The 21,647-nt window shown below is 37.2% G+C and overlaps 1 protein-coding gene across 5 annotated transcripts in view; it reads left to right on the plus strand.

Annotated features, from left to right (window-relative positions):
* COL12A1 (collagen type XII alpha 1 chain) overlaps positions 1-21,647 on the plus strand; it is a 115,617-nt gene that overhangs the window by 92,184 nt on the left and 1,786 nt on the right. For all 5 annotated transcript variants that reach the window (XM_019442672.2, XM_019442673.2, XM_053904717.1 and 2 more), the window contains 14 exons: positions 1,399-1,548; positions 3,409-3,486; positions 4,805-4,891; positions 6,295-6,348; positions 7,444-7,539; positions 8,971-9,024; positions 9,382-9,435; positions 12,441-12,494; positions 13,909-13,980; positions 17,206-17,241; positions 17,351-17,417; positions 18,519-18,707; positions 19,672-19,740; positions 20,760-20,930. In XM_019442672.2, the coding sequence (XP_019298217.2) occupies positions 1,399-1,548; positions 3,409-3,486; positions 4,805-4,891; positions 6,295-6,348; positions 7,444-7,539; positions 8,971-9,024; positions 9,382-9,435; positions 12,441-12,494; positions 13,909-13,980; positions 17,206-17,241; positions 17,351-17,417; positions 18,519-18,707; positions 19,672-19,740; positions 20,760-20,930 (1,231 nt within the window). The remainder of the gene's footprint in view (positions 1-1,398; positions 1,549-3,408; positions 3,487-4,804; positions 4,892-6,294; positions 6,349-7,443; positions 7,540-8,970; positions 9,025-9,381; positions 9,436-12,440; positions 12,495-13,908; positions 13,981-17,205; positions 17,242-17,350; positions 17,418-18,518; positions 18,708-19,671; positions 19,741-20,759; positions 20,931-21,647) is intronic.

A 21,647-nucleotide genomic window follows, 5' to 3' on the forward strand; every position in this document is an offset into this window, starting at 1 on the left:
ATGAGTTGATAAGAGTGTTCCTATTTCTTCCTACTTTACTGTGACCAAAAAGGATTCACAGCTGGGAAATAGTCCCTAAATACTTGGGACAGTGGTCTACAGATGAAGAACCCACTCTGAAATGTTATTATGCCTGTATTTAAAATGTGATGAAAAGCACTGAAGAGATTGTAGCAAAATATGTTTTTAGCATGAGTTTCTTAATGGCTAGTATTGACTGGCAATTGGAATAATTTTGTTACAAATTAAAAGTTTTGATTTTGAAATAATTTTGGGGGTACTATGGTTTTTTCAAAATATTTTGTGAATTTTTGCCTCTGAGATTGTTCATAGAAGAGCCAAAAATAAGTTTTAGTTCTTATTAGATAATAAATATCTTGGGAATGCTTATATGGTCTTCTTCTTGAATTCAATATTAGATGATTGTTCTGGGGACATTTAAAGTTAATTTTTAGTAAGCTATGTATCACTTTTATATAAAAGCAATCAATATGCAGTTCACACTTAGAACTTAACAGATGCACTAAATTAATGTTTTGGTGGTGATTCTATGTGGGAAAAATATTCACTATTTAAAAACATTGCCAGAGATTGTCCTTATGCTTACTGACTCAAAGAACTTAAGGGAATTTCTTTTCCTTTTAACTTGGAGCCAAACTTTTCAAAGTAATTATCGAGTGCTTACTTGAGTATTTGTGCTGTGATAAGTGGAAACTATGAGTATAACTATAAACTCAAAGATTACCTGCAGCCATTCTTTACGCTGTTGAAATACAAATGTTTTATTAATTATCTGCACTAATAGATTTAAATTCTGAGTGTCCTGAATATCAGATAAGAAGTAAATCAACATAAGATTCTTTCCTTAAAAGGAAATTGAATCTTATATCTATCAATTTCCAGAACCGAATCTCTGTAGAAGACGTGGGCTAATTCTTTACTATGTTAAATGTTTATATGGTATGCAAGTTCTTTTTGGCTGAGATTAGGGAATAACAAATTAAAAATTGAATTTAGCAAAATCAATGGAAGACATTTGAGGATCCTGTTTACTGAGTATAGCAATACATTAATAATTTATTAACTTGTATTTGAATAGTTCTTTATAGTTAATGGGATCATCTCATCTACTACATTATCTCTGGTCATCTCAGAAAGAGTACATATGGGAAAATAGGCAATTATGCATGTATATGTGGATGAAGGCTCATTTAATTTGATGTTTTTAATAAATGATGTTGACATTGTAATCTGACTATTGGGATTTTAGTCCAAGACTTGATTTGGGATAACAATAATATAAAGAACATATTTGTTAACCTGTGATCTGAAATATGCAGAAATCACCCAAGTTTTTTGGGGTAGAAACTTTATAATGGAAACAAATGATCTTTTTAGGTTCATATTGTAGTGACCTCAAAAAGTGTTAAGATTTACATCGACTGCTATGAAATTATAGAAAAAGACATCAAGGAAGCTGGAAATATCACAACTGATGGCTATGAAATTCTTGGAAAACTTCTTAAAGGGGAGAGGAAATCAGCTACAGTAAGTCACACATTTTTATTTTTCTAGGTACTTTTCATTAAGATTGAAATAACATTTTAAAAATAATCAGTGGGTTGTTTTTGTTTTTGTTTTCTCAGTGGGTTTTAAATTGTCAAATTCCTTGGTCAGATTGAAACATCGAAAAAGTTACATTGAGGAAATATACTACTGACAGAACATAATAATGTGGTTTACTGCTAGAAACAAAATAAGATGTCAAGACACCAGAGAACATCATGTAGTCATCTTGAAACAGTATCAAATTGGAGAGTAGAACACAAATAGCTGCCAGGATAATCAGTGAAATCTAAAATAACTCATTTTTTGTTCTTCAAAGATAGCAATTGTTAATACAAATTTCTGCAATCAAGACATTAAGCATTTGTAGCTTGATAACACAGACACAAACAGTGACTGTCATAGAGCCTGTGCTCTCTCTGAGAAGAGTCATCATCTGTCTGTCTCAGAAGGAAGATCAGTGTAGGAGGGCGGCCAGCTGACTGCATTACTCACAATTTGCACTGGCTCAAGTTTGAGGCGGGAGCATGCCAACCATATTTATAATGCTGTCTATTAGTAAAAATTTAAATCTAGAGTTTTCACTGTATCAGGCTAATTAAGTTTATATTAAATGTCAATCAATAATAATATTGATCCGTAAGCAAGGTTAGGGGCACCTGGGTGGCTCAGTTGGTTAAGTGTCCAACTCTTGATTTTGGCTCGGGTCATGATCTCAGGGTCATGGGATCAAGCCCTGAGTCAGGCTCTGTGCTGAGCGTGGAACCTGCTTAAGATTCGCTCTCCCTCTCTCTGCCCCTCTCTGGTCTAAAAAAATAAATAAAAGCAAGGTTAACATTTTTGGCTTTTTAAAAAAATTTACTTATAAATATTAAATTTATTAATTTAGCTTTCTTCCACACACAGGATTTTGTTCTCTTAGATTCACAAGTGAAATTTTTATTCTGAAATGTAGAAACCATTAGTGTAAACTTAATATATTGTGATAAACATCTGGACTTTTAATTTAATTAAATTTAAACATTTTTTAGGATTAATAGAATACTTAATATGCCTAATCTTATAAATCAATAACGATGGTAATAATGATAACTAAGATTTATCAAGCACTTAGCATGCACCTTTTTATTTTTTTTAATTAAAATATAGGCGACACATAATGTTATATTACTTTCAGATGTACAACAGTGACTCAACAAGTTTATACATAGACTTTTTATTGAATATTGTCTTTTTCTTTAAATAGAACAATTATAACAGGTTTATAAAAGGATGGCTACATCTAAGCAGCCTTTTCCTTTTTATCAAAATAACTTTATTTTTTAAATGTGGAAAAATAGAAAGTATATGCTATGTTGAAATAATTAAACTGAATCATCAAAGTTATTAGTCAGTCCCAGGTAAGAATTTATGAAAAGAAAACATCAATTTTAGAATAAATGAAGAATGTTATTTTTAATGTTATTTTTCTACAAGAGTGGACTTTTAAAAGTTGATTTAAATGGATGTAGTCTTCCAATTCTTAATTAAATACATTCCTAATTCTTAATTAAAGAAATTAATGTTTTCTTAAAAAAAACAAAACTCAATCAAGCATTTTATTTTAGCCGGGGAAGTGAATCAGATGTGGGAATTTCACATATGCATTTTGTTTTAACATCTCCTTCTCTTAGGCATAGGTTTTTATGTTCTTCCCGTATGAAGTAAGGATCACATTGCCCTCAAGGGTTTGCACTCTTGAGAGAGTCTTTGTGAGAAATTGGAAAAGGTTAAAATGTGGAGTTGTTAATATGAAATGTTTTTCACGCATCTTTAGCTGATGTTTCTGTTGGTTGTTTGCAGTTCCAAATCCAGAGTTTTGATATTGTATGCAGTCCGGTGTGGACCAGTAGAGACAGATGCTGTGATATTCCCTCTAGGGTAAGTAAGATGGAATGGAACTGTTGTCGTGGTCTTAAAAGCCCTCCTGGAATAAGGGATGCGGATGCAGATGGTCTGGGAGAGGAAGTAGCACTCAGCAACTGAATCTCCAAGACGGAGCCAAGGGATGTGCACGATGTGCATGCTCATCAGCTACCACAGCTGAGGCCAGTGACCTCCTCTTTTAAAATCCAGGAATACACAAGACCACATCTGAAATTCTCCCTAACAGCCAGAGTGGTTATGCGTAGTTAGAAAAGTCCGCTGGATCAGGGTGTTTGATATATCTACTAATTACAAAGCCCTCCTATTGCTTGTAAAATATCAGCATTTTACAGAATAAAAAATATCACCTTTGTGGACATCTAAGGCTTAGGGTAGACATAACCATATTACTTTATGAGATGATGGTTTTCCCTCATTGTGGCTACAAAGTTGAATATGATGATGGAGTGGATGCTTTTGGCAAGCAGTGAGCTACATACATCCACAGGATCAACGTGTGTTATTTATTCCACAAATGCTTATTGAGCACCTATTTATTATAAGCCAGGCACAATTTTATGTGCGTGGATTACAGCAGTGAAAGTGAATATTCTAGTGGAAGGAAAGGAGAGAGAAAGAATTAACAAGTAGATACATGCTACATTACAAAGTAGAAAGTCTTATGGTGAAAAAACAAATCATGGTGAAGGGATAGAGAGTCAGGTGAGCACTATCAGCCCTCAGTGATGAGGTGAGGTTTAAGCAGAGACCTGGTGAAGTAAGGGAGTGTACAATGTGGATGACGGGGACTGCATTCCAATCAGGGGAGACTGCACATGCAAAGGTCCTAAGACCACAAAGTGCCCTAAATATCTGAGAAATATTGAGTAGATCAGTGGGGCTGGAGTAAAGTGAATGGGAAGGGCAGTGGAAGGCAATGAGATGGGCAAGGTGACGCTGGTTTGCAGAATGTGTAAGGCCTTCTAGGCCATGGAAAGGATTTTAGATCTTACTCTGAACAAAATGGGCATTGATATCTGAGATACTCAGCATTTCTCTAATACTGGATTAGAGAAAACCACATTAAATTACCTGTGGACTGTGTGGTGGTTTTATAAGCATTTCTTCATTATATAAGTTTTCCTAAAGTAAAACGTAAAGACATAAAAGACCAAAGCAAGATTCAACATAAGACTATTTTTACTGATAAATACAAATTATTTCTTCAACTTGAGAACCGGATTTCCTTGTGTATGTAAGACAAATGGGGGTGGAGGATTGGAAGACATTTCACTTTCAATTCATAGGTGAATATTCTTTTTCAAAATTTCAGAGAGATGAAGCAAAATGCCCTGCTCTTCCCAATGCTTGTACATGTACACAGGACAGTGTTGGACCTCCAGGTCCACCAGGCCCTGCGGTAAGGAAACTGCAATAGTCCTTCTAGCCTTCCTCTTAAATCTTTGGAGTGATCATCTTTTTGCCAGTATGCAGTGCATAAAATGCTTCCAGCCATCTGTCTTTTCTGGGACAGGCCATTTTTTTGTGGTATGTTTCGAGATCTGAAATGGAATAAATCAAGAAGAAAGTTTGAACACATTGAACACATTTTGTCTAGTCATGCAGGAATGAATGATTGGCTAGTATTCAAGAGCTATCCCCTTAGAGATGAGAATCTGGGTTTCCATCTGTAATCCCATGATTTTGAAAATTTCTTAACATTTCCCAAAAGCTTCTTGTATGTATGCTATGGAGCCATGGATGAGAGGCTGAACACCTTGTTTGGAACCTAGGATATGTATACCTTATGTAGCAGATACATCATGACAATAAGTAGGGAAATTTACATATGTGATGATACCATAAACTCTGGGTGAAAGTATTGGGGTTTGGAATAACTTGGGTAAAAAAGTCTATGACCAGGTCTATTTGTGGGGGAGGGGCACAACACTGAAGATTACAGTGATAGATTTCACTAATCAATGTGGAACCCCTTGATTCAGTTAATCCAGCATGTGACCTGGGCTGGTTTTGTGGAATGGAAGTGATACCTCTAAGCTTTAGTGGTGTCTTTTAAGAAAATGGTTAATTAACGTAGGAATCACTCAGAGATTCTCAGAACAACAAATTTTATTGTACTTAGGTCAGAGCAAATAGTGTAGATTGATTTTAGGTTAATTACAAACCAGCTTCTCTCATACAGAATAAAATGTCACTGGAATTATTGACCATTTATTAATTTATTTTTTTTATTAACAGTGACTTACCTGATTTATATCTGTAATCATAAAACTATATCCTGATCTAACGTAGATGTTTTTGAGAAGTAAGGATTTTTTAATAAGGTAGCATTATTGGATGTCATTATCATATTTATTTCCTCTTTGTTCAGTGAACTCTGATTTCCAGTTACTAAACTACATGTTCTGAGATTCTGAAAGATTCAAGATATTCTTCTCTTTGCATATTATTTTCACTGAAGAATGTGCACTCATGTAACTCCAAACAGAATCTTCTCCTTGCTGTATTTAAGTAATGCTTTTTTTTTCTAGTAAGCTTCAAATTTTCAAATAAATTTCAAAATTTGCTAACGATTAAGAAAAGTTCAGAATGTAAAAGTGAGACACTTAAAATGTACAAAGTTATGAAATTCTCTTTCCCCACGTATTTGTATGATATGTTAAATTCACTTCAATATTTGTAAGTAACCATAAGAGTATCAATTGCCTGGAGAATGCTGCTTCTTGAAGTAATTTCTGTATATCAGCTTCTCCCTACTTTCCTTATATTTACCCTAAAATGTGTTCTTACTATGTATTTTAGGGAGGACCTGGTGCTAAAGGTCCCAGAGGTGAAAGAGGTATCAGTGGGGCAGTTGTAAGTATATTTTATGGTGCATTTAAGTTTTCGTGTATATGTTGAAGTCTGATTGTTAAAATTTCCACTAAGGGGATATGTGACCTTGAGCAAGTTAGTTCAAGTTTAGTGTGCCTTAGGTAATATAATTACCTCAGTCTCGTCTCTGGATGTCAAGATGATGGATTAGACTAGCCAGAGAAAGAAATGTCCAAGGCATCTCACTGCTATAGGAATTACACTTAGGAAATCTGCAGAAGAACCTAAGGGTTCTGCTACAACATGGAGAAATAGAGCAGGTAATCCAATCATTGGGAGACCCACAGGGGGGCAGAGCCCCACCAGAAAGCTGGAGGGAGTTGGGAGAAGTTCTGCGGCTCTTTTTTTCACCCTGTCTCAGAGAAAGAGCTGAGCAGCCATGTATATGTTCAGTGGGGGGTCACCGGCCCTTTTCTACCAGGTCCATACTTGTCTTCCATAAGATAACTCAAGCTTATTAGGGCAATATATTATGAAGATGATGTGTGCTTTTAGTCGTGATATTACTAATGATAAGCTAACCCAGTTAGGAAAGGGTGAGGCTGGGATGATAACCCAGTTCCCTGACTCCGAGTTTGTACCTTTTCTACCTGGGCATGTTGCAAAGAAGCTCCAGCATAGAGCATCTTCTTAGTGGATATCTGTTCTTTCCTTGCTTGTTTTATATACACATTAGTTCCAGAAATAAGGCCAAGTCTAAGAGAAAGCAGGACCAGCCTAAACTAAGAAAATCCACTGAAATTCAAGGTTTGATCTCATATGAATTCTTGAGTATAAATTTATGAATATATCATATCCAGTGTGTTTTACCTCTTTTGCAAAAATCTGCTTCTAATGGGACTTTTGGAAATATAAGTGCTCTTATGAATTTATTGCACTTGAATTGTTCTTTAATGAATAGTAAAGGGAAGAAAGGAATGGCATTAATAAATGCTTTTATAGGTGTGTAGATTTCGAAAATGTTTGCAAACATTATATGACTGATGTCTTAAGACACACCGACAGACTTCTGATTGGATGTTAGCACTGGAAGGTCATTATGTGACTTTGTGATTGTTTCTCTCTTGTATGCTTTAGGGGCCCCCTGGCCCTCGTGGAGATACAGGTCCTCCAGGCCCCCAGGGTCCCCCAGGCCCCCAGGGACCCAACGGACTCTCCATTCCAGGAGAACAAGTAAGCACAAAGGCTTTCTGTATTTCAGTGAGGATGGTAGATTAACATTAAGTTGAACTAGAATATTTTTTACTGTATTTTGCCAAACTCAAATGTTTCCTGAGAACTCAACAAGGTCGGCCATTGAGATAACTTCCTATGATTATGATTTTAGATATGCAAATAGTGCATGTAATAATATTTAAATGTGTAGATAAAATTATTGCTACTAATTTGACCTTTAAAAATGAATAAGTAATGCATATATACTTCAACATCCTGAAGGCTTTGAAATTACTTTCAGTGTGTGGCAACCCTTTGCTAATATTTATGACCTCAAGGCAAGCTTGCATTGTCTATCTAGGTCACTACTTCTTTAAAAAACATTTTTTTTAAAATTTTTTTTTTAACGTTTATTTATTTTTGAGACAGAGAGAGACAGAGCATGAACGGAGGAGGGGCAGAGAGAGAGGGAGACAGAATCGGAAGCAGGCTCCAGGCTCTGAGCCATCAGCCCAGAGCCCGACGCGGGGCTCGAACTCACGGACCATGAGATCGTGACCCGGGCTGAAGTCGGACGCTCAACCGACTGAGCCACCCAGGCGCACCTTAAAAAACTTTTTAATGAAATGTTTACCTTTTGTTCCAAAAGCTCATCTGAAGTTATAAAAGGTGTTTTTACCTTTTAAGACTCATATTTTATTTAGCTACTAACATTTTTTTCTATACCTTAAAATAAACAAAAGAATACAGCATATGAATAAGAATATGATAACTGTATAGTTTTAAATTCAAGTCTAAACTCCCTTTTAAGATGCCTTAATATAGGACAGATACATTTTCTTGGCACTTAGAGGAAAAATAATTGATACCAGATAAAGCTGGAAATGAGACATGTGGAGGGATAGGGCTTTCTCACTCAAAAGGGTTGCCTGAATCTACTTTTAGCTTCTTGTGTCCAAAAGGGACTTTTGGGGCTTTTACCTTTCTTACTACTATTATTAAATTAAATATTTCAGTTTTAATTAATTCTACTTTGCCTTTATGACAAGTGTTTTCTAGCATGTAGTTATAAAGACCAAAATTATAACACTTCATTGAATATCTATTAAAATTAGCAACTAATTAAATATATTAAATAAAAAATAGTTTTTCTCCCTTCAAATTTTATTCCTATGAAAATACCTTATGTTAAACTATGTTCATTTAAAGTAGGTATATTGTCCCATAATTATATAAAATTATCCTTTAATATTACAAATGGAAATCAGAACACAGCATTTATAGCTTAAAAAGTGAGCATCAATCCGAAAAATGATTTATTTGTCTACCTTCCAAATGTGTTTACATTGTATTTATGAAGTGATGGAGATTTCAGAAGTGACTCCTGTCTCCCCTTTTCACTTCATCTCTGTAAAATGCCTGAGGACTGTTTTCCCATTGCTGCTGTAGGGTCGCCAGGGGATGAAAGGTGATGCTGGAGAGCCAGGACTTCCCGGCCGGACCGTGAGTTGTTCTTGAAGCTACCTCTTTTTTTACTTGTCAGGTGCTGTTTGAAAAGTTGCCCTTGTAGTGCCTCAAAAGGTGAACCCAGAGGAGGCAGCAAAGCAGAAGCCAGGCTATGTGCATCGCATTATTTCCATTTCATACCCTAGTCTTAGTTGTCAAATTTGTGCTGTTCAATTCAAGTGTGGGCATACTGATGATCATCCACTATATGGCTGGCACTGGGCTTGGTCCTGGTTTTCTGCTTCTTTTCAGAGTCCCCTGAATTTTTTTCAAGCATTTTGAAGAACAAAAAGTATGTTTTCCCATATAGGAAGTATATTATAGCATTTCACTTCTTTGTTTTCTTTTGTGTAGGGAACCCCAGGATTACCTGGCCCACCGGGACCAATGGGACCTCCAGGAGATAGAGTAAGTTTCCTCAGGCAGGCTATGATGATGTTGGCAATGATATCACATTGTTGCCTATTAATGAAGAATTATTTTACAATAAAGGACAATAGTGAGATTGCAGAGGTGACAAGTCAGTCTATTCAATTAGAAAGCAAAACCAAAGACACTGCAATCAAGAAGTGATGATGGACTGACTCACTTGGTGCTGTTGTTACGAAAGCCTTGTTGGGCCCATCATGGCCACCCAGCGTGGGCTTCGTGCAGACATGGTGGGTTGCCAGGGATGTCCCATCAAAAGGCTTTTCCTGAACTGGGGACAGGTAGCCATTGACACCATCACTGTTTCAAGAAAAATGAGGGAGTGGGAAGATTCTATGCTTTTTTGCTTTTTCACTTTCAAACTCCAATCTGTGACTCCAACTTTGTGGTGAGGCCACCCAGATCTCCCAGCTTGAGAGTGAGGAAGCTTCTCAGGAAATCATTCCCCTCTTTACGCTCAGCCTTGTTCACCTACCTACTCCCTAGTTCCCTACCACTAACGCTGAAAACAGGGCGCACAGCTGATAGAACATAAACTTTGGAAAGTTAGATAGACTTTGGTATAGGCATCTGGGCTGGAAAGAAAGAAAAGGAAGGAAGGAAGGAAGGAAGGAAGGAAGGAAGGAAGGAAGGAAGGAAGAAAGGAAGAAAGGAAAAGAAACCTGAATTCTGTGTTGGAAGAGAAGAGAAGAAAGGTCAGAAGAGCAAGCCCAAAGACCACAGTGAGAAAGGAATACTTGTTACCAAGATGGAGTTGGTAGGAATTGGATACATGGGTTGTCTTCAGCATAGATGATTTTCAAAATGAGGCACAGCTTTGGGGACCACTAGAGAGAAACAAAAGAACCACATGAATAGGTATCTAATACATGTGCACCTATGAAAACAACCATAGGTCTTCTCATCCAACCTCACCTAGAGGAAAGCAGCTTTGAAAGTCACTGCCACTTTGAGAATGGAGAAAAAAAAATAAAATTTATCACAAAGTTATGCAGATGGCTCAGTTAGACCTGAGGACATTAGGATAAGCTCTTCTTCACCCCAACTTAGATATATGTCTCTTCTAAAAGAAAATGGTTGATCAGATCTAAGTGTTCGTAGATGGACACTTTATATGTATAAAATGCTCAGCCTTAAGAAAGAAGGAAATCCTGTCATTTGCAACAACACGGATGAAACTTGAACCTGGGGGACCTTAGTGTAAGTGAAATAAGCCAAACACAGAAAGGTAAATACTGCATGATCTCACTTATGTATGGGATCTAAAAAAAGTTGAACTCATGGAGGCAACTAGTAGAATGGTGGTTGCCAAGGGTAAGGGGCGAGGGGGATATGGAGAGATGTTGGAAAAAGGCTACAAAAAGGCTATGTTGGAGTTGTTATGCAGGATGAATGATCTTTGGAGATCTAATGTACAGCATGGTGACTATAGTTAATAATACTATATAGTGTACCTGAAATTTGCAAATAGAGTAGATCTTTAAATGTTCTCACCACACTCAAAAAATGAGAACTATGTGAGGTGATGTGTATGTCAATTATCTTGGTTGCGGTAATCATTTCACCATGTATACGCATATCAAAACAGGTACATCGTAAATATGTACAACTTTTATTTGTCAATTATACTTCAGTAAAGCTGGGGGAAAAAAGAGAAAATGGTTGATCAGGAAGTTCTTAGGAAGGAGAATTATTCAGAAATATAATACTCACCTAAACAAATAAACAAAAGAGTGTCTTAGACGCTGGAGAAATTTAGATGGAAGACGTGCAATTCAAACTGTCTAAGCAATACCACCAGAGCATTTTTGTTTCTTAAGTGGCTCTCAGAAGCAATGTTGATGTTACATCAGGTGAACTTGGAGTCTGTTTTTTGTGAAGCAGACCTGGGGCTCCCAGAAAACATTCTGAAATCTTTATCTGTATAAGTTTCTGGAGAAAAAAATCGGAGAGTAGTGGTGGTGGAATATTTCTAACACAATTTTAAGGAAATAATTTAAACTTCCTCTGTTATAAAACCAATGGAAGCATGGATACTTAGACCAGGCAGTTATCCAAAGGCTCTTGATTTTTGTTAGAATCCAAGAATATGGATGAAATTATCACTCTTACTCCCTGCAGAAAATGAGAGAAAAATCTCCTTTGACAGAGGAATGCAAGAGCTATAAAAAAGACCTGACTCAGAAATCCTCTGCTGAATTTCAGGGATCTCTCTGTTGGGATGAATGCTAACTGGGTAGCAGAGTGACTCATGCGAGGCAGAGGTCATTTGGCACCGCATGGAGGCAGGTCGTGAGAGCCAACGAGCAAGCCTGCGCAGCAACGCGCGGTGCTCCTGGGGCACATCTCTCTTCCCAGTCAACCTGACACTTGTGCGGATCTGGTCTTTCATGCAAGATGAGGAGCAGCAAACCACTAAAAAATTAGCTGAAGACTGAGGATTTCCTTTCTTTCGCGTGGAAGGCAGTCAAGACAACTTCACTCTTTTCTGGGGTGGGGGAGAGAAGTTCACCAGCAGTGGGGACATGGGAAGTCCTTCCCTAACTGGCTGGCCATTGCTTAGGAAACAGGACAGTTTTGAATCAGGTGGTTGGCCTCTCCTTCAGCTTTTATGTTGCTCTTCTCAGCAACATTTCTTTTCATCCCACTTTGATTCTTTCTGGACCAGTTTGTCGACACTGACTTTTTCAGTAGAGAGGTTAGTCTTCCTTTAGGCTTCCTTACAGTCTCACAAAAGCAAAAGTTAGCATCTTTATGAAAGGAGTCTCCTTCTTTGGAGAAGACTAGTTTGACTCTTAAAATGATCAGCAAAGGCATAGCTTAAATTGGGAAGCATTTTGGGGGTATATTTGTTTTTGTACTGAAAGATTACTTGCAGCTGGGTTAAATACTTCACCCTTCACTCTTACCAGTCTCTTTAGCATCTTTCCTTTTCACTTGGTCATTATTTCACTAATTCATAATTAATTTTATGTTTACAATAGGGCTTTACTGGAAAAGATGGTGCAATGGGACCCAGGGGACCCCCTGGGCCACCGGTAAGAACTGAATGGGTTACATTATTGTCTCCCCACCCCAAAATCCCTACCCCCATTTGCTAGGGAAAAACCCAGTAACCTGGCTTTTGAGGCACATTCTATCTGTACTATGGGGTGCACTGTCAAGGGAGCTGTTTGTTTTATTTTCCTAAATCAAAATGGGCTGGAGAAAACAGATGTGTTAAAATACAGAGTCTGTTTAATCAAGTTACATTTGAAAAATAGAAAAATACTCCTAAGTGACTTGACCACTAGTTGGCTAGTGCCCCAGTTCCTTCCAGCCCCACATCGAGTGGTGGGGTTTTAAGACCTTACTGGTTACTTCCTATTCTAAAATTTTGATAAGCTATGGTGTGTGACATTTCAGTTTTAAGGGCATTTATTATTGAACACTATCAGTCATTCTGAGGAAGTAAATTTACCCTAGATCTTCTAATTAAGATCTTTTGGGGAAAACACCAAAGCCAGTGATTTTGAGAGTGGCATCTATATGCCTGCATCCAGGTGACATCATAATTAACTTGTCTGAAGTGATGGATGATCTTCATGTCTTATGGCAGGATATGAAGACATGAGGGCATATGTTAAAAAATGTTAATTATTGATGTTTAATGAACATTCAACATTATATATGTTCTCAGGTAAAGGAGAGTTTAAATGTATAGTAAACTTGTATTTTAAATACTTATTACAGAGCTTAATATTTGCATAATTGATGAAGTAAAGGATTATTTGTTTTACAGAATTTGATGATCAATTTTAAGGAAATTTTAGGCTTTAGAACATAAAGTATTGGTTAGTAGATATTATATATATTCTACTAAAATATGGCTAAGACTTTTGAAACTGTGTTAAAAGCTATGGTTTGGAGGAGGTGAAGGGTGCTGAGATGACAGAAAAAAGTGGAAGTTTAGAGAAGGCACCAACGAAATAGTGAATTTCTAGGCTGAGACCAAGACTCCCAGCAACAAGGGAAGACTGTGCCACGGTGGTACCTGATTTAGCATAGACACAGCTACTTTCTTAATTTCTTCCCCAACCAAAGTTTTCACTACTGTCTTTTGAGGGGTTTCCCGGTTTTGTAATAGAAATGAACTAAAAAAATAGGGATTGCTTTCTGCAAATTCATTTTGTAACCAATTTATGAGAATCGCAGTCTATGAATTGTGAAACTGATTATATGTATCTATATATTTTTCAAGTGGTCTTAAAATATATTTTAGAACTATACACACCATAAATATTGAGAATTTTCAAAATTTTTTCTTTCGTGCTATCTTAAAATTTGGTTTTACTCTCTCTATTGTATGCTGTTTCTGTTACAGGCTTTTAGAGCTGGCCACATTTGTTAGTTTACTTTAGATGGGCTTTTTCTTTCATCGCATCATTCCCTTTCTCCGCCTGTGTATTTCAGGGAAGCCCAGGCTCTCCAGGAGTCACAGGACCTAGTGGGAAACCAGGAAAACCTGGAGACCATGGCAGACCAGTAAGTGGACAGATTGCATGTCTGGAGTCATTTCTCTGTGGCCATAAATAATGAGGATGTTGCCAAGGCTTTGGCGTATTTATGTTATCTCTTCTGTAATGCGTTTGAAGCATTTGTTGAAACTATGCGAAACCCATGGATTTAACTTGGTACCAGTTCTAAAGTTTTTCTCTCTGAGTTATAATATTCTGGGATGAAAAACTGTGGTCATAGGGTTTCTTTAAAAGGAGAATGGGATTTTGAGCCAAGACACATATTTCTGCACTGTATAAACACTCAAAGCTGGGTCAGCAGAATGATTCTTTTATTTAGGAGCGGTATGCTGCTTAAGATAGAAAAATACATGATGGTGCGTGGTGCCTTCATTTGTAGTTTATAGATGGTAACCCTTGATGAGTGTCAGCCGGCCATGCATTTGGTCATTTCTCTTTCATCTGCTAGACAGTAGTCCTAGGATTAAAAGGATTTCTCTGCTCTGCTATTTTACTTTTTTATACTGTCCTGCTGCAATTCACATACAGTTTAACTTCCTTTTGGTCAGATGGCCTGGTTAAAATAATGGCATTATGCATATCTGGCATTTCCACGTTGGTACCTCCAAAACTGAATTTGAAGTTCTAAAATTGCCAATCCAGAAGTATTTTTAATGAACATTGAGCATCATATTCTTCTTTACAACCTTTTTCTTATTTGTATGTGTGAAGTGTGAATTTATTTTAAGCAGTTTATTTGTCTGAAATGAATTTTAAAACATAAAAATTTATCTCCAAGATAAGTAAGTCCAACTGTTAGCAATGACACTAATCTATCAGGGCTGTTCTCGGGACGGAACTCTTTTTTTATGTATTGTCCAAATTATATAAACCCAAGTTTAAAAACTGTCTAATGTCAAAGAAACTTAGGGTAGAATCTTTATGTGACACGGCCTGCCTTCTACGTTTACATAAAATTAAGCAAGCAGCATTAAGATGAAAGGACCCCTGATATATTTTACAATCTGTGTATACCCTAGCACATGAATTTATTACTCTCTTTTCCTCAGTGAATCATAGCAGGAACTTCACAAGAGCAGTTAAAAGCACATGGAACTTTTCTACCCATTCACAATTCTATTTCATTTGAGTATTACTGAAATGGAGTCTTACATAAGAATATACCAGATGTAATTGATGGCTGGAACTAGAAACCTAAAAGAAATTTCTGCTTCCTTTACTTGAAATGTGATCTCTAGATACTGGCAATAAAGATGATTTCTACAAATCATATATACTAGAACAATCTCACAGTGGCAGTAAATTAAAAAAAACCACACACACCAGGAACAATCTCAAAGTAGCAGTAAATGTAAAACAAAACAAAACAGAAATTCCTTGCAATTTACAGAAGGCTCCAAACTAAGTAACAGTAGCGTTTCTGTAAGAGTGTAGAATTTTGGCAAAGGGAGTGTAGAGTTTTGGCAAAGGGAGAACCAAACTCCAGTTTCTTCTTATCGTTTGGTAACATTTTTTGGACCTTCCCTACCTTCTTTTTCCCCTTTATTTTCCTCATCCTTCTAAAGTAGAAAATTGTTCCTCCTTTTCTTCTCTTTTCTAACTTACCTTTAATTTCTAAAACTAAAACTAGCAGATGGGTATAGAAAGGTCTTAGCAGAGAGCTTGGCTGTTGGCTTATATCATTAGCTCTTGTAAGCAGTTGGTATCTTCTCGCTGACTTGTAACACATGATGTTGTAGGGCGGATGTTTCAAGGAACTTCTGTGGAATATTTTTTATCATTGACTCAAAACCTTTTTGTTTAGTGACTAAATGTGCTAGTACATGTTCTTGTGTTCTGGGGTCTGGGGATACAACAGTAAACAAGACAAAGTCCTGGCCCTCATGGGGATTCTAGTGGGGGATATAGACCAAAACGTGTACATAAACAATATAGTTTCTAGCAGTGTTGAGTGATGTGAAGAAAAAGAAGCAGAGTGAGGGCCAAGGGAGTAATTGTGATAGTGAGAAGGTGGCTATTTTAGATATAGTGGTCAGGGAGCCTGTCGTAGGAGGTGACACTGGAGTGGATGGAGGGAGAGCTGTTTGAAAATCTGTGGGAAGAAGATCCAGGTATGAACAAAAGCCTCAAGTGAAGAATGATTGAAGAATGAGTCTGGCATATGAAAGGAACCACAGAGAGGCCTGTGTACCTGAACTGAAGGGAGTTGAGGGGAAGAAGAGTAGCAGGCAAGACCAGAGAGCTGGACAAGGTGATTGTGTGGACCATCTAGCCCAAGATATGTAATTCTTATTTCGTGCTAAGTATGATGGGCGCTTAGAGCTAAAAGAGTGACCTAATCTTATTTTCCTTTTAAAGATATCACTCTGGCTTCTGTGTGGAAAATAGACTCTAGAGAGGAAGAATGGGAAAACAGGAAGAGCAGTGAGGAAGATATTGGAGTTCTTTAGGCAAAATTCTTAGGGACTGTAAGAGGTGGTTCGGTTTGGGACATTACGTGAGCAGTGGGTTTGTCAATGGTTTAATGTTCCTTTCATGATAGCAATTGGCAGCCTAGAAACACATTATGGAAAAATAAAACCCTCTGGCACTATAGAAAACTTTTTTCAAGATCCTCTCATGGCCAGTGAGAGGCTTGACAGAGTAGGGACAAATATTCTGTGGCTGCTTTTAGATGCGGGACCCCTTTAGTAAGAGAGACACATGGTTCCTTTTATACTCAGTGCACACACACACACACACAAAATAATTGCAAGAAGTTAGAGATATATATTTAGTTAGGAAATTGACTCAATTCCCACTGGTTCTTACTAGAACTGAACCAAGATTAACCTCATGGACAATCTACAGAAACAATCTGAGCTACCCAGCCATGGTGATGTAAAGGAAAGAGTAATGGTACCAAGGGCAATTTCTCATCTCTATTTTAGTTCCAGGCTTATATTGCGAATGGCATCATAAATGCATGCAGACTACATAATTTCTAAATGTGTAATCATAAAATTCACATCTCAGCACTAATTTGGAGGATACGTGCTTCTATGAGAGACAAGGACAGAAAGATTCCTTTTTACAGACAAGCAAAATGCAAGTAAGATGGATATAAATATGAAGTGTCATTTTGCTAATCTGTTAGAAAGCAGACCTTGCTCTCTTTCATCATCATGTCTGTTCGTGAATCATTTTAGATCATGTTTGTCAGTTTCTAATCTACAAAATTCCTGTATTTCAGGGTCCATCTGGATTGAAAGGAGAGAAGGGCGATAGAGTATGTATTTCTTAAAATCTGATTTACTGTTTTATTTTGTGTGTTAAACATTGAAGTCTGAAACTATAGAAATAATATGCTAATGATTCTCATTGATTTGATCAACAAGGGAGACATTGCTTCCCAGAACATGATGCGAGCAGTTGCAAGACAAGTCTGTGAACAATTGATAAGTGGTAAAATTTCTTTTATTTTTAATGTATGAATGCTTTTTAAATTTGTTGCAGGAAAATGCAGAGTTTGAGTCACAGAGTTTCTAAGATATATATTTCTATTTCATTGTGATGATCTCTTATTTTTATACATTCTTGGTTTTGTATCTGGTCGGTTAAAACTAGTCATATGTTAATGACTGTCATTAAGATAAGACAAGAACCCAAAGTAAAATAATAGCCTGTATCCTATACTTAGTCTGATACAGAATCATATTTTGAAAGGGCTTTTCAATTTCCTTGTTAGGATTTTTACTGATCTTCATCAGGATACATGTAGAAGCAGCAAACACTGGATTTTTAAAGTTATAAACTTTAAATTATTCTATGACTTTAAGGAAGGGGGCCCATCAAGATTAATTTGATCATAGAAAGTACATATTGGTGGTGACCTTTTTATTGCCTCCTTATTTTTCACAGACTCTTTCTTCTTATTTTATGAAGCCTATTAAGTAATAAAGCTCAGTGCCTACAAACAGCATGGCTTTAAACTCAGGGTTTGCTATTTCAGAATTCTTAACAGTGTTTCTTGAAGTGTGATCCTGAGGGAAACCTGCATAAATCACCTATATTGCTCATTAACAATGAGTGTTCCTGGGCCACACCCTAAACATAGTGAATTATTGTCTTTGGAGATGAGGCCCAGAGATCTGTATTTTTCAATGTATCCTATACGCGATTCCAATTTACACGAAAGCCTGATTATCATTCTAGGTACATGCACACAAAAAATTGCTTAATTCAAGAAAGGTTCTCTTTTGAATGACATCATCTGGCAAACCACAGGGCTTTATATCAGAGCCATATCAAACTTTTACCATTCTTTTACGTTTATAGTAATGCTGTGACTTACTGGTCAGTATTTTTGTGGAGACACATGTTTATCAGGAATCATTTTGTCCTAGATGACTGGAGTGTTTTATTTTATTTTTAGGCTTCTAATTAGAATGTGTCCTGGAGGGGGAGGAATAGAGATGGATTTCACTAGACACTAAGAGAAGAGTTTCACCATCTCATCCCTTCCCTACTGCGTTTCTTACTAACAAGTCTTATTTCTGTTTGTAGGTCAGATGAGCAGATTCAATCAGATGCTGAATCAGATTCCAAATGATTATCACTCCAATCGCAACCAACCAGGCCCACCGGGTCCCCCAGGCCCTCCTGGCAGTGCAGGAGCCAGAGGAGAACCGGGACCTGGGGGGCGACCAGGCTTCCCTGGCACACCAGGGATGCAGGGGCCCCCGGGTGAACGAGGTGGGCATCTCTGGCCGATGTACAGGGCTAAAGAAAGGAATTTGCAAGTAGGGGATCTGGGTCAGGTTGAAAAACACGTGGAAGGCTGAACTTGGCAAACTGCTTTAATTATTCTTGTTTGGACAGCCCCAGAAAAACTGTGTGTCCACGAACCCGTTATTTTCTTTAGGCAGCCGCAGGCCATAGAGATCCGTATCTTAGAACATGGGAGGATTTTGTCAGGAGATCTCAGTAAAGATAATGCTGTGTTCTGATTGTTTGTTGTTATTGTTGATGGGAAAAACTATTTTGGCAAACTCAAATGCTAAAATATTAATTATTGTGACTAGCAATGTGCTTAATGTACATTGAATGTACTTAGAATGTACTTAAGCAGCCTTACAGTTTTAGATCCAAATTCTTTTAGTTCCTTTGTTCAGGGCTTGGCACTGGTCTTACGTGTTTGTTTGGCTTTAATTTCATGGTAGATAAGTGTCATTGAAGGAAAAGAAGAAAAATAGAATTATTTAATTCCAGATGTTTCGGGATGCTGGGTGTTCCCTTTTGTCAAAGCAGCAGTTAATATTCTGGGGAAAATTTAGATACTTCTATAATTCTAACGGTTTGGATGCTATGCAATAGAGCTATTAAAGAGCTACCTTTAAGATGTGTCTGAATGAGTTGTAACTATGTAGTCAAGATTCCTGTTCTTAATTACTATTTCTAAAAAAAATATATAATAGACATGTTTGTTTTCTTCAAATAATTTTCCCCCTGACTTGTAGCCAGATTTGTTTCTTGGCCATGAATCTGGAATTACCCAAATGTCTAGAAAGAATTTGGCTTAAAGAGTGAACTTCTGTGAAAAATTAGTTTCTGCTTTCACTAAAAGAAGTGAATTACTTGAATTAAGTATTATCAGTTAAGATGAAAACTACATGTTTCCAGATAATTTTCTCCCTGTTCTCTTTCTGTCCTCCCTTAGGTTTGCCGGGAGAGAAGGGTGAAAGGGGTATTGGATCTCCGGGACCTCGAGGGCTGCCTGGCCCCCCAGGTACGTTTGGTAGTAAATCAAATAAGTAAACAGCATAAATACTGAGAGTATACAACCCTAAGAGATTCACAATCTCATCCTGTTAGCTTCAGGCAGGCCTGTCATTGTGAATATATTTTAGCAAGAAGTTCAACCTGTATAAACCTGCTCATTTTTATGTTCTCTTTGTTCAAAAAAAAAAATGTTTGAATGTGTTATATTAAGCACTCACTGTAACTTTAATATATGAGGGTATGGGTTTTAATGACACAGAGGGTTACTGTTTTCTTTTTTATGGAATTCCCATTTGTTTTGTTTGGCCACATAGCCTTTAAGGATGGTGTTATTTCCTGTTTCTTCTAGTATTCTTCAAGATGTTGCTAGCGGCTGAGAAAACATATTCTCACTAAAAATCCTGACACATTACAAGATTTCATTCACAGTTTCTTTATTGATGTTTTAGAAAGAAAGAATAGTTGTCCAATTGTTTTATGCATTTCATTTACTAGATTGAAAATGACTTCTTGTTTTTCTTCGTTATAAGGTCCATGAGACCCTGTAACCAAGGTCAGCCCTAGTGGTTAAATCTTTACATTTGTGTTAACCATAAATACGTACAACTTGATCCAGAAATAACATTACTTTACATAGTCTGGAGGTGTGGGGCAGGCACTCCCATGTTCTCCTGGCAGTCTAACACGGCTAATATAACCATTTCCTTCAGATAGTTTTATCTCTGTAAGAGTGGGAACCATCCAGGGAACTCACTGGGATCTTTAGTTTGGCTTAATTCTTGGTAAGTCAGTTTTCTTTGGATACAATCGTTAAAGTAGTTGTATTTCTGTCATTAATTCTTGATGGATCACTGGTAAGAAAGTTTCACACTTTGGTTCATACTGGTGATTTCTTAAGGAAATATTTTCTTACCATACACTAGTGCATCATGTAGTCTTGAGGCAGTGGTGGTGTGGAAGAATTGTGGACTGCCTCAGGAGATGTATTTGACAAGAGGGGAAATCTCTGTTTTAACCCCATACTAGGTCCACAAGGAGAATCCAGAACGGGTCCACCAGGGTCCACAGGTTCAAGAGGTCCTCCTGGCCCCCCAGGTCGTCCTGGAAACTCAGGTATCCGAGGCCCCCCAGGTCCTCCTGGATACTGTGATTCATCCCAGTGTGCCAGCATCCCATACAATGGGCAAGGCTATCCAGGTATGTTGTTGCCATTGTAGGAACCCAAATTCACCTGAATTTAGAACCTTTATGGAAATGAAGTTCCCTAGGATTGAAGGAAGGTTGATTTGAGGATTTTTTGAAGATATAAACTCTTTCAGTTGTGTGTTTTGATTATGCAGTAATGTTGTTCTCTCTCAAAGCATAAAACATGACTTCACTGTTAGGGGTCAAATGGTTATTTGCTCTTCCTTCCTATATTTCTACATTTGCCCAATCACATCATAAATCTCTCCTTACTTCTTCTGGGAGTTCAAAGAATGCTATAACATGACTTTTTTTTTTTTTTTTAAACCTAAAGATTGAGAAGAGAGATTTGTGAATATAATTATAGAATATCAAGAATACATACTAAAAAATTGTTTTGGGAATCTGATGTTGAGGCAAACTTTTTGCTGACATGGTGCAGACAACTGAAAATAATACACTGTCTCATCCTGTCCATAGAATTAATGTTCCTAAAATCTGGGACTTAATTTTTTTCTTTTAAAGAGTTGGTAGTGCATATCTAGTGTCTGACAATTACAGAGGCCAGGTGTCTTACGCCTGATTTTGGGGAGTGTGGAGACAAGGGAGATATGCTGATCTGGGAATAAGAAACTCATGCTGTGGTCAGAGGTGACCTTTTCATCAGCGCACCCTCGAGCATCTTGCAAGTTTTAAAAATGATACTGCTGTTTGATATGGTTGGCTACT

Source organism: Panthera pardus, unplaced genomic scaffold, assembly GCF_024362965.1.
Source record: "Panthera pardus isolate Hobbes unplaced genomic scaffold, ASM2436296v1 HiC_scaffold_17, whole genome shotgun sequence".
NCBI lineage: Eukaryota > Metazoa > Chordata > Mammalia > Carnivora > Felidae > Panthera > Panthera pardus.